The sequence below is a fragment of the Strigops habroptila genome, chromosome 5 (genome assembly GCF_004027225.2).
Source record: "Strigops habroptila isolate Jane chromosome 5, bStrHab1.2.pri, whole genome shotgun sequence".
Lineage (NCBI taxonomy): Eukaryota > Metazoa > Chordata > Aves > Psittaciformes > Psittacidae > Strigops > Strigops habroptila.
In genome coordinates, this window is record NC_044281.2 from 52,295,790 (window position 1) to 52,307,019 (window position 11,230).

At 47.6% G+C, this 11,230-nt stretch overlaps 1 protein-coding gene across 1 annotated transcript; it reads left to right on the forward strand.

Moving 5' to 3' along the window:
* Window positions 1-3,114: 3,114 nt before the first annotated feature.
* TMEM37 (transmembrane protein 37) lies at window positions 3,115-7,507 on the forward strand. The gene is made up of 2 exons (XM_030488240.1): window positions 3,115-3,190; window positions 4,173-7,507. The coding sequence occupies exons 1-2, from the start codon at window positions 3,170-3,172 to the stop codon at window positions 4,743-4,745; spliced, it is 594 nt and encodes a 197-aa protein (XP_030344100.1). The 5' UTR covers window positions 3,115-3,169; the 3' UTR covers window positions 4,746-7,507.
* The last annotated feature ends 3,723 nt before the right edge of the window (window positions 7,508-11,230 follow it).

Here is an 11,230-nt window from a genome sequence, read left to right on the forward strand (position 1 = left end):
CTTTAGGAAACTGTTCCCTAAGCCCTGGTGGCCCTCAGGCTTCAGTCCTGAACCTTCTTCAGGCTTCTGCAGGAGAAAAGCTGGAACAGATTCTTCAGTGTTAAACTTCTCATGCCTTTAAATGAACCAGATAAAACTGTTCCCATGTTTTACAACAGTCTCTGGTAATTTCCATTATTTATGAACACATTTCCCTGAAAACTTTCTGTCCAGGGATAGGATGTGAAATACCCACTTAAACAATAGAGAAAAGGGACTTTCTAAGCAAAATAATGAAACTGGCAATATACCAAGAACTCAACACAGCTGAACCAAAAATACATCTGAAGTGCTTTAAAGGTCATTTACTGTGTTGTTATGACATAGGTAATGTATTTTTCAGGGGAGGGGGGAAACCAAAACAAACTTATTTTTCCTTTTAAAGCTCTGAGCTCTTTCGATTGTAAAACGCTGATTTCACACACGATTTTCCAAAATAATAATCTCAAGCCATTTTCCCACAATTCATCTTCTCAAGCAATTTTTTTTTTTTGGTTTTTTAACCTTTAAAAGACAGAGATTATATGTGGCTTGTTTTGTTATGAGCCAATGAAGATACACTCCTTTTCCCTTTGAAACAAGGGTGCACAGTTCTAGCAGGCTTCATAAATCTAGACACCTTTACCAGAAAGTAAAGCAACAGCAAAAACAAAGTGCTAGTAAACTGTTACTGTTTGATTTACACAACTGTTACAATCGTCCTCGATGACTTCAGTAAAGAGTGAATATGAAAGTACCAATTCAGTGCTGATATTAATTACAGCTCAAGTTTAATTCTGGTGTATATTTTGTATTTGGAAAAGTAAATTAAATTAAATACAAAACATTAAAGCAATTTTGTATTTGCAGCAAAAGTACCGTCCCCAAACCACCCTTTTCCTCAATAAACCAGCCTGGCAGATAACTATACATCTGCTAAAGGATCCAAGTATGACTGTGAGCAGTTTTGGTTTCAAAAGTAACCACTTTAAGTTCCTCATTCAACAAAGCTTTTTATGCATGTGTTTGCTCATCTGAGCCTTACCATGGGTTTTTGCAGGGAAAAAAACCATCTTGTTCAGCAGGAGATACCTCATTATTAAAAATGACTATTTTTTCTTTAATTGCTAAAGTCATTGGGGTGACTCCTATTTAAAGCAGATCTATACTTAATAATTTTGCTAATTGGGGGCCAAATTGCCTAATGTATTGCAGGACTGAGCCAATGTTACAGAAAGTGTAAGTCATGTGATGGTTTTGCCAGATAAGAGCTGATGTATTTTTTCTGGCCCGAGCCTGCATTTGCTTGGTACGGTTAAGTGCAAGCAGCATTTGTTCACTTTGTGCAGCACATGAGACAAGACCTGCTTGTGCTTTTTGAGCCAAAAAACCCCATAAATACCATTAAATTTGGAAGTGAAAGGGTGTAACAGCAAATTGATTTAATCGGTCTGAACACTGCAATATGGAAATGCTGCTTAACCTGTGGAATAAATAGTCCAGGATGTTCATAAAACTATTCTACCATCTGATGAACCTAAAATGAAAGGGATTTGGCAAGCAACAAGTTTGCTAGCTTGGATAACATGTTCAGGAAACAAAAAGTGTTGCAGACCACAAACCCACAGAAGAAATTTTAACAACAGACCTTGCAAATATTTGCCATGTCTTGCAAAAGCAGAAAAACCCCAATTCAGTGTTTGATAGAAATGTAATCTAATAAGGTATATATATAGCTAAGACCATCAACAATTGAACAAAAGATTTTGCAGGAAGAGAGAAAGAAAACGGTCAGAATGTATCATTAAAATGCAAAGTACAAAAACTGAAGTAAACATGTTTTTGAGAGCTGTAGCTCTTATTAGAAATAGTGTTATAGGAAACACCTCCAGCCAAAACATAGCAGATATGTGTGTATTTTTAAAGGAAACGTAGAAAGCCCTCTTGAAACTGTGTAGAGATTAACATAACAAGACAATCTGTATAGACAACTGATTTGTTCAGAAATGGAAGCTGGAAGAGAGGTGAAGTTACGAGACCTTCTACCACCCCATGCTGGACAAGATCCTTCCAGCTCTGTTCAGCTGGAGAGGGAATGGTCGAATTCTGATCCCGGCTACATACGAGGGAGGCCCAGAACAACAACCTGTGCGTCTGTCCGCTGGACCCTGTGGAGTTGCTACAGACCTCTCGCTGGAACTGAAATCAGAATTTGGCAGTAAAACATGAGTTTCTGATGACACAGCAAAACCCAGCTTCCTTGGGCTTTCTTTTGTAAGCTGTTTCTGACCAAAAAAAAACCCCAAACCAAACAACCAAGTAAAGCAATCAGTAATTCATTAGAGGATGGCAAAACAGGACTAAGAACAAGACCAAGGGCATAAAACTTTATGAGCAGAAACTTTTTTGCTGACAGTACGTGTAGAGATACGTAAGGTTAGGTGCACCGGTACCAGATAAGAGTGCGCACACAGCCCAAGGTGAGAGGATCACAGCAAGGACAGAGCCGGTGTCCGAATGGCTTTGGCGGCACAAGAGCGGGATCAGATCCTGCAGGGGAGCAGGAGGGGTAGGGCAGGACGGGGTGTCACTGTATCCACTGGCGCCCTGCGACTGAGTATCCCTGCATCGCACCGCACTGGAGCGCCGGGAGCTGCTCCGGAGCGGGGCAGATGGTCTCCTTTGTGACGCGCTTCTGGTGAAGTGCAGCACCCGCCTCCGAACGGGCTGCACACAAAGAAGGGCTGTGCGCCCCGAGGGTGGGCAAGGAGGTCTGGGGCTCGTTCCCCGTCCCACGCCAGCCTGGCATCGAGGCGAGAAACAAACCTGGAGCTACCCGGCAGCCGGTGACACGCGGGCAGGGGATGAGGCTGCTGCCTGGGACACCATCTCCCAGGGCAGCCGTGCTCTAGACCGGGCCTGGACGACCCTGTGCTCCGGGCCAGGGCAGCGCTGCCTTTCCTGCTATGGGCCCGGCCCGGCTCCGCCCGTCGGGGCCGCGGTGCTGACTCAGCTGCGGGAGGGCCCGGAGGGTGCTGCGGCCCCGCGGTGGAGGCGGGGGGGGCCGGGTGGGGCGGGCTGCCCACTGCCCTCCGGGGACATAAAAACCCGCGGCCGGAGCCTGCCCGCGTCTTTCGGCGCTAGCGGCACCATGACCGCCATCGTGGCGCCGGTATGTCTCTCCCTGCTCCCGCCGCCGGGGCTGCGCCGGGGAAGGGGGGCTTGGGGAAGGCTGCTCTGGGCACTGGGGCTGCGCACGGCGAGGCTGCTGCTGCGGCTCGCCCCTGGGCGGCCGGGGTCGCCGCGACCCTTCCCGGAGCTGCGGGGCGCAGCCAGCCGGACCCCGCCGTTCCCCAGACGGGTAGCAGCTCCCGAGGTCCGTGGCTCTCTCCTCCTCTCCGGCGGGGCTGCAGCCGTTCTCCCCGCCGCACCCGGCTCTCTGAGCACCACCGCCTGCCGTGCAGGGCTGGAGGGCGCTGCGGGGCGCTTGGCTCAGCTTTTAATTAACATTTCGGGTACTCTTGGAGGGTTTCGGTGAGGAGGGGCCGTGCGTTGTCCACGCGGGTCCGCGCGGGGTGCAGCCGGACATTCCAGCCCCGGAGAAGCCGAGCCGCACCGCCGGTGGGTGAGGAGCCGGGTCCGGACAGCGGCTGCCGCCGGCGAAGGGAGAAGAGAGGAGAGCCCGGCTGGCGGCAGCCCAGAAGGGCTGTGGGGAAAGAAGGGCAGCGCTGGTAACTGGGTGCTCCCTTCTCTCTCTCCACACACTTCTGCCCCCTCCTCCGCCGTCCATCCGTCGGGCTCCATCCTCCCAGGGGCCGGTGGTTTCCTCCAGCCCTGCCAGAGCAGGAGGCTGTGCGGCGGGGGCTGTGGAGCTGGGATCCTGCTCAGCCCACAGCCTTTATGATCCCGAACCCGGGCCTTGATGTGAAAGCATTCATTGTTCATGCTGCCGAGGAACCGGGAGAGCTTCACCCACCCTTCCTTTCTCCTGGGTACAGCCTGTAACTGCATCACCTTCCCCTGTGAGAAGGGGGCTGATGTGCACAAGCAGATCTTTTCAAGAGCTGAAGTTCCATAGCTTTGTCCCTCTGGCTTCATTTCACCCTTAAGTAGCGCTATTAACTCAGGTTTTATTTACCCCATTACCCTTTAAGGCACAGAGGCTGCTGGCACACCGGAGACCACAGAAATCCTTCTTTGAGACGCTCATCAGGAGCCTGATCATCTTGTGTGTGGCAATAGCAGTGGTCTTGTCATCCATCTCTGTCTGCGATGGCCGCTGGCTCTTCGCGAGGGGGCAGCTCTTCGGACTGTGGCACTTCTGCACCATTAGCAACGGCAGCGTCCTGAAGTGCGTCACTGACCTCAGCCTGGCCAAGGTGGAGGGGCTGAGCATGGGGGTGATTCCTGTAAGGAGCATGGTGTCCTTTGCCGTTGTGGTTGCTATATTTGGCCTGGAGCTGCTGATGGTGTCCCAAGTCTGTGAGGATGCCAGTGCAAGGCGGAAGTGGTCAATGGGCTCAGTTCTCATCCTTGCCTCATTTTTGCTGTCAGCCACCGGTGTCCTGAGCTTCTCCATCCTTGTGAAGGATCACCTCACCTTCACGGGCTTCACACTGACATACTGGTGCGAGTTCATTGCTGCCTTTCTCTTCTTCCTCAACGGGATCAGTGGACTTCACATCAACAGCCTTACACACCCCGGTAACAGGGTAGGCAAAATCTAGGTGCAAAGAGTGTACCTCCGCCTTTGTATAATCAGCTTTGCCAATTAGACTGGAAAAAAGGGAGTCTGATGAAGCTTGAAAAGGACACCCTGTCCTACGTTGTGTGCAAGGTGGGGAAGCATGTGTCAGTCTTGATGTCTGTAGAAGACTTACCCACCCGCTGGTCAGCATGAAGGGCTGCACAACAGGAGCAAGGCAGACTGGGACTGGCTGCTGAGGTGCAGTTTCTGGAAGAGTGGATTAAAAGAGGGTGTTCTGTCAAACATGTGCAGGGGTAACAGACTGTGATCTACACACATGGGCTGTTTTGGGGCTTACACAAAGCCTATACTCTTATCGGTTTGGTCTTGCTGTGCTTTCCCCTGTACTCTGGAGCCTTTGAGTAGTGGTGTAACTTTGGTGTGCCTCCTGGCTTTGCTCTGGCTTGGGGACAGATGATTTGCGGCTGGTCACGCTCAGTGGCATGGAGTATTGAAAATCTTAACTGGATTTCACTCCTCCACTTCTATTTCAAAAGAGAAGGCACACAGGTCTTGATCTGGTTACTCGTTTTGTGTTCCTGCTGGCATGTTCCCTGTATCTGCCCTGTTTTTCTGGGACGCTTCTGACAGAGGCATGGGAAGATGTAGATGTCCTGGGGCCAAGGGCAGGCTCTGGGTGTGATGCAGGTGTTCAAGGAAGGATTTTGATGCATTCCTTGGCAGCAGTGCATGTTCCTGTGCTTACAGCCTCTACCCACTGTCACTGTTCCTCTGCCATGCCTATTGGATGTGTGCCAATAGGTCACCCAAACCGGCTCCCTCTGCCCTTGCAGAGTTCACTGTAATGGACTGTTGCTCTTCCTGGTTTCCTTTTTGTCCCCTTGGGACAAAAGAGACAAAACTCTGCAGGGCTTTAGGTGGGCATTGTGGCTGGGCAGACCACGCTAAGACCATCAAACCTTCTGGGCTGTGCTTTGGTTTTCAGGGCTTCCTGCTCGGGCAATGGGAAATATCATCCCAGAGATGAGCCTCCTGTAGTGTTTCTTGTGGGAGGTGAAAGCTCTAAATCCTCCTGACCAAAGTCCCCCTCCTCCCCTGAGTAACAGTGGGACTGGGAGGAGAAGCAGCCCATGATTGCCTAAGGAGGGGCTGATGGGGGCAGCTCTAACCTGTCACTGCTGATGGAAATACAAAGACTCTTGGTCAAATTTACATTAAGGCTGGTTCTCCTCCTGCCAATGGCTGAATCAAGATCTGTGAAATTGCTACAGCTTTGAAGTTCCCCATGGTGTCTAGTGTAAAAAGAAGATCTCAGCAGGAGACCTCATGGTCTGGTTGCCCTACATATGTCCTCCTGTCCTGCATACAGCACTCAGTTGCCCACAGGTAATAATGTCTTTAAAGTATTTCAGGGTTTCTGGTTTAATGCTTGGATTGTATCCACTGGTATAGCTGCTTGTATTTTTGTTTTAAGACAAATGTTTCTGCATGTTTCATTGCTGTAGCTTGTCTGATAGCTGTTGAGCAAGATTTTCATTTCCTGCGCAGCAAGTTTGACACAATTTTTCACCTGAAACAAAAGCATCACAGCACCGAGACCAAAAAAGCTGTGAAAGTGAGCCATGAGTAAACAGATTTGTCTTTGAAAGCTGAGAATCTGAAGTCCTGCCTAAGCATACAACCACACTTGCTGGATGGGCTCCTGTGAACTTGCTTGCCTTCATGAGGACAGTCTCCATTCCTTCTCAGATCTCCGTAACTTTTTAAGACAATGCTCCTATGCCTGTTTCACGATGTAGTTTCAGACCAGGCTTGCTCTGGACGCTGCCGCTTGTGCTTTTGCAAATGAATCTGCTCTTCTTCCTGGTGAGATAATGCACAGATCTGTGCTACCCAGCAGCTCCTGAAGCTCTTGCAATGGCTGGGGCTCTGTCAGGATTTCTTGACCTGCTCTCAAGGACAAGGACTTGTGCCCTTCACCTGCCTCTGGAAAACTGCACTGTGATTGTGTTTCTGTGAAGGTGTTTTTGATTTGTTGAATTGCACTGTTCAGGACATGCCAGTGGGCTGAATTTGCAGATGTTTGTGTGAACAGTGCTGCTGAATTTAGCAGAGCCAGTTACCCCAGAGGGAGTCTGCAAAGTCTGGTCCCAAACTGTTGCACTTTGGAGTTACTAGATGGTAGAGTGCCTTAACTAACCAATTAACAGTTGTGGTGCCTAGGGGTTCCTATGCCAGGCAAGACAGTTCACCTACAAAAGGTTAAGGGTGTCCATGGCTTGTCTAGAAAAGTGGGTGTAACTTCGGAGTGCCTTCTTGCTGACATCCAAAACTGGAAATCAATTCTACATGTGCTAGTGAGAGGATGCGCCCCCAGCCCTTTCCCTGGGTGAAGGCAGTAGCCAAACTCTGCCCCAGTCTGGTGCCTCCCACGCTGGTTAGAGGGAAGCAGTGACAATTGGCCATTGAGTTCACCCAAGACTTGGTGCAATTGTGAATGATTTCAGGATGCCCTCTGCTAGCTGAAGAAGAGGCCTTTTGTTAGGGGTAGGGAATCCTCTAGGGAAAATACAGTAACTTTTTTCCAACTGTTTTTGTATAGTACGGCTTGACTTACTAATGCTGGGAGAAGATCTGTTTTGATGGCTAAATTCATTGTCTCAGATATATCCTTTTACACAGCAACCTGTGCAGTAATGGGTAACTGTTCATTTTCTGAAGCCTGTGGAAGCGTCAAGCAGTATTCCTGAAGTTTGTTAAATAAATTTCTTTGAAATAACATAACTGTAATGCTTTCTTCTTATATTTAGATACTGGGGTGCAGATTTAAGGGGGCGAGTGGAGTTTACATAATCTTCCAGCCACCATTCTGTGTGTTTACCCAGATAGACAGATGAAGAAACGACTGCATGGCGCTTTGCTGAGCTCTGACCTAGGGAGCTGAGGCTGCTGCACACTCCCCTCTCCTTTCTCCTCCAGACCGTCCACACCAACACAAGTAGCCAGCACTGCTTTCTTGTCTTGCAAAACAAGAGGGGCAGTCAGCTGTGCTGCTTCATGGGAATTAGAGATAACCTTGCAGGCTCTTAATGATTTCCTGTTGTTACATGTGCTCTGTTTACCAGCTAAAGAACTCTGTCCTTCACCTCCCTTTTCCGCACTGCACTCTGTGTCTGAAGCATCCCTGCTCTTTTCCCCAGCTCTGCTTATTTGGCCTGCAGAAGTGGTATGTGAGTAAAAATGTATGTATGCAGGTTTTTTCCAAGCTCATTGTACTAGGAAGCTTAGTGAAATGTCAGGGAAACATTTCCAGTCTTCAGTACTGAATTAGTTTATGTAATCTCAAGTAAGTTAATTAGCACCTGGTGTTCTCTTTCTGATGGGAGAGGTCGTTGGCCTGTCTCAAATGGTTTAATATCTCTTAAAAGCAGGATAATGAATGTCACCTCTTGTTAATGAGCTGTTTAGACTTACTCAGTTACTAACTTTAATTGGAAGCTTGTGCACAAACCGTTGCAGATGAGAATAAGGAAATAACAGTACAGGGCATGCTAGCTAGAGAACTATACTGGACTGTTACTGGTATGTTTATTTTTAAGTCTACAGTACCTTCATCAGCTGTGCTTGGAGAGACATGTGGTCTGGGGGTTGAGCCTTACTTGCTTTTGTGAGTCAGGGGAAGGTGATTTCCAGAGGATGACTGTCTTCAACTGCCTTCTCTTTCCCTCTGTTGGGGCCTATGTAAGCAGGTAATGGCCCTTCCTAATCTTTCACGTCAGCTTGCACGTGTAAGACCTCATCTCTGGGTGAAAGAAAGGTCTGCCTCAGGGGGGTGTCCTGGAAGGGGTGTTGGCTTCCTGGGGCCTCTCACCTTCTCGTGGATCCAACCCCTTTGAACTGCCACCATCCCCTTTTGAAAAAGCTAATTTCAGCTCCCCTGATGCCTGGTGAAGCATTGCACAATGTAATAATTCACTGCACAACAATACTGCTTTTTGCTTCTGATAGTTTTGCTGGGAACTTCCTTGTTGCTGTGTTGGGAGAGAAAATCCATTAATCACTTCCTCTTAAACTCCGCCTTAGGTCTTAAACTGCTGATGCTCAGGCTGCTGGAGCTACTGCCTGCACCACTGGCTTGCAGAGCTGCAACTGGCTTCTCAGGCGACCTGGAGTGGTAAGCCAGAGGCTGTCGGCAGTGTCCCTGAACAATGATAACTACTTGTCTGAAAGATGGTCCTCCTTTATTTTACCAGACTTAAAAATAGGCTGGTAACGAATGCCTGCTTTACACTGAATGAGCAAGTATTAGAGAAAGGGAAGTGGTTGGACTCTGAATGTGGAGTTTATGTTCAGCCTGTGTCAGTAGTTTAGGGACACTGATACTAGAGTCTGCATGCCTTGCACTCATTCATCTCCCACTTTTTGCATTGCTTGCTGCGATTTACTTCCCTGTTTCTCTTCATCTGCTTATAAACATGACAGCATTCCCAAAGCGAAGTCACTCTTTTCTTCAGTACTTTTCAGTACAGTAATTCAAAAGAGATCCCCAGCAGGGAATGTGCTTTTGCAGCCCCTGTGCAGAAGGTGGGCGAGGTGAGAACCCATCCCACTATGGTGGTGTTTGGCAGCAGCTTTCTACATCCAGGTCACAGCATTGTGATGCCTGGGCCCGCCTGCTTCTGGCACTTGCCTGAAGGAACATGCTTTTCCCAATATGCTGAGGATTCCACATGCCAGCTGACATTCAAGGGTTTTTACAGAGCCTCAGCTCTTCATACAAACCAGGCTGGTGTTTAATGCCTGAAGAATTCAGAATCTGGGAATGCTATTTTTTTTTTTTTTTTTTTTTTTTTTTTTTTTTACTGTAAAACAGTAATTTATGCTAGAACTTTTTTGACATACAAAAACCAGCATCATTTTATTTTGGGGCATGTGTTTTTTTCCCTGTTTCACCAGGACTCCTGTACAAGAAGTATCACGCTCAGCCTGGGCTCCACCTGACCTTGCGCCATCGGCGCTAGTCCTAACTACACACTGCATGGCTGAGCTCTTACACTGGCTTGTGGGAGAGCCAATAATTGCATCAGATCTAATTAATTACATGTTACTGTACCTCTGAAGCTTTATTTCTTCATTTATGCCGGATGGAGGCACTTGCATTTAATACAAGCAGCTGCTTTGGCTTGACTGATAAATGTTTAATTCTCAGGCAGGGAACATGCAAGTTGTTAAACAATTCTTGGACTGATTTGTAGGCCAGAGAGAAAATTAGGCTATTGGTTTTAGCTTTTCGGAAGTATCTGACGTGCTAAATGCTCTGGGAAAGAGCGAACCGCCAAGAACAATGGAGGCTCTGCTTGGCTTGGGTAAGTCAGCTGGAAGTGAGATCTTTCACCCAAACATGCATGGAGGGGCATTCACTTCCCCCTTGGTCATGGGACTGATCCTGCTTCTGCTCTTCCTTCCACTTGCTGTGGCTCAGTTTTAAAGGACAAAGTCAACTGAAAACCCTGATGTTTCCAAAAACTTAAGTTTAAAATAAACTCCTGGAAACAGTTGCCAGTTTTACTGCTTTATATTTGATTATTGTTTTCTTGGTTTTAAAGAGGTTCAACTCTCCTGCTGCTGAGTGACCTGCATCAGCAGGCAAAGCCAATGGGGCAGGGGAGGCTGGAGCGAACACCAAACCCTCCCTCCTGCTGAGGCTGCCATCAGTGCTGCTACTGCCTGCAGTGCAGGCAGAGGAAAAAAGATATTTTTCCTAAATCTCAGGGTTTGAAGCGGTGTTAATAGCACTCAAAAACCTGCTCCTGCACAGGTATTTAACTTTGAAAGTATGCTTTGAATTTCTCTGCATGTTTGCCTTCTAGTAAAATAGCAGAAGTCTACCACAATGGCTTGGTGTGAATAAAAGCTGTTAGGGCAGTTTTGGCAGAGTGGTTGGGGAATGCTGATCGTTCAGCATTTGACATACCATGCATGGTGAGGAGGGAGAAGCATGATAAACACCACTTGGTTTCTGTTCAGTCACCTTTGCCCTTGTAGAAAACTAGGCAAGAATTGCGCCAACTGGGGAAATGCAGATAGGGAATCGAGTAGGAGGCTTGATTGCATTTGACAGATGGTTTCTTTTATCCTTTCCCACTCAAACCAGGGAAATTTGCTTAACAATTTTATCCTTAAGAACATAAAGCTGTAATAGAAGCTCAGATAACTTGTTCTAGCATATTACAGTGCGCAGTCTTACAGCTTTCAGCATGCTGAGTGATTGTAGATTTTTAAAGAGACTTTTGCCAACCACTTTGGTGGTGTTTTTCACAAGATACCTTGTACTGTCCAGTTCAATTGAGTTTTAAATGGCTCAAGGGCTTTCACTGCTTCCCTTCAAAGACTAGCTGGACGAGTCTCAGAGGTGCAGACACAATAGGAAAGAGTTATCTTACTGAAGATTTCTTGGCAGCCCTTGGAATATGCTACAATAGCTTTTTTACCATTTCAAAAAGC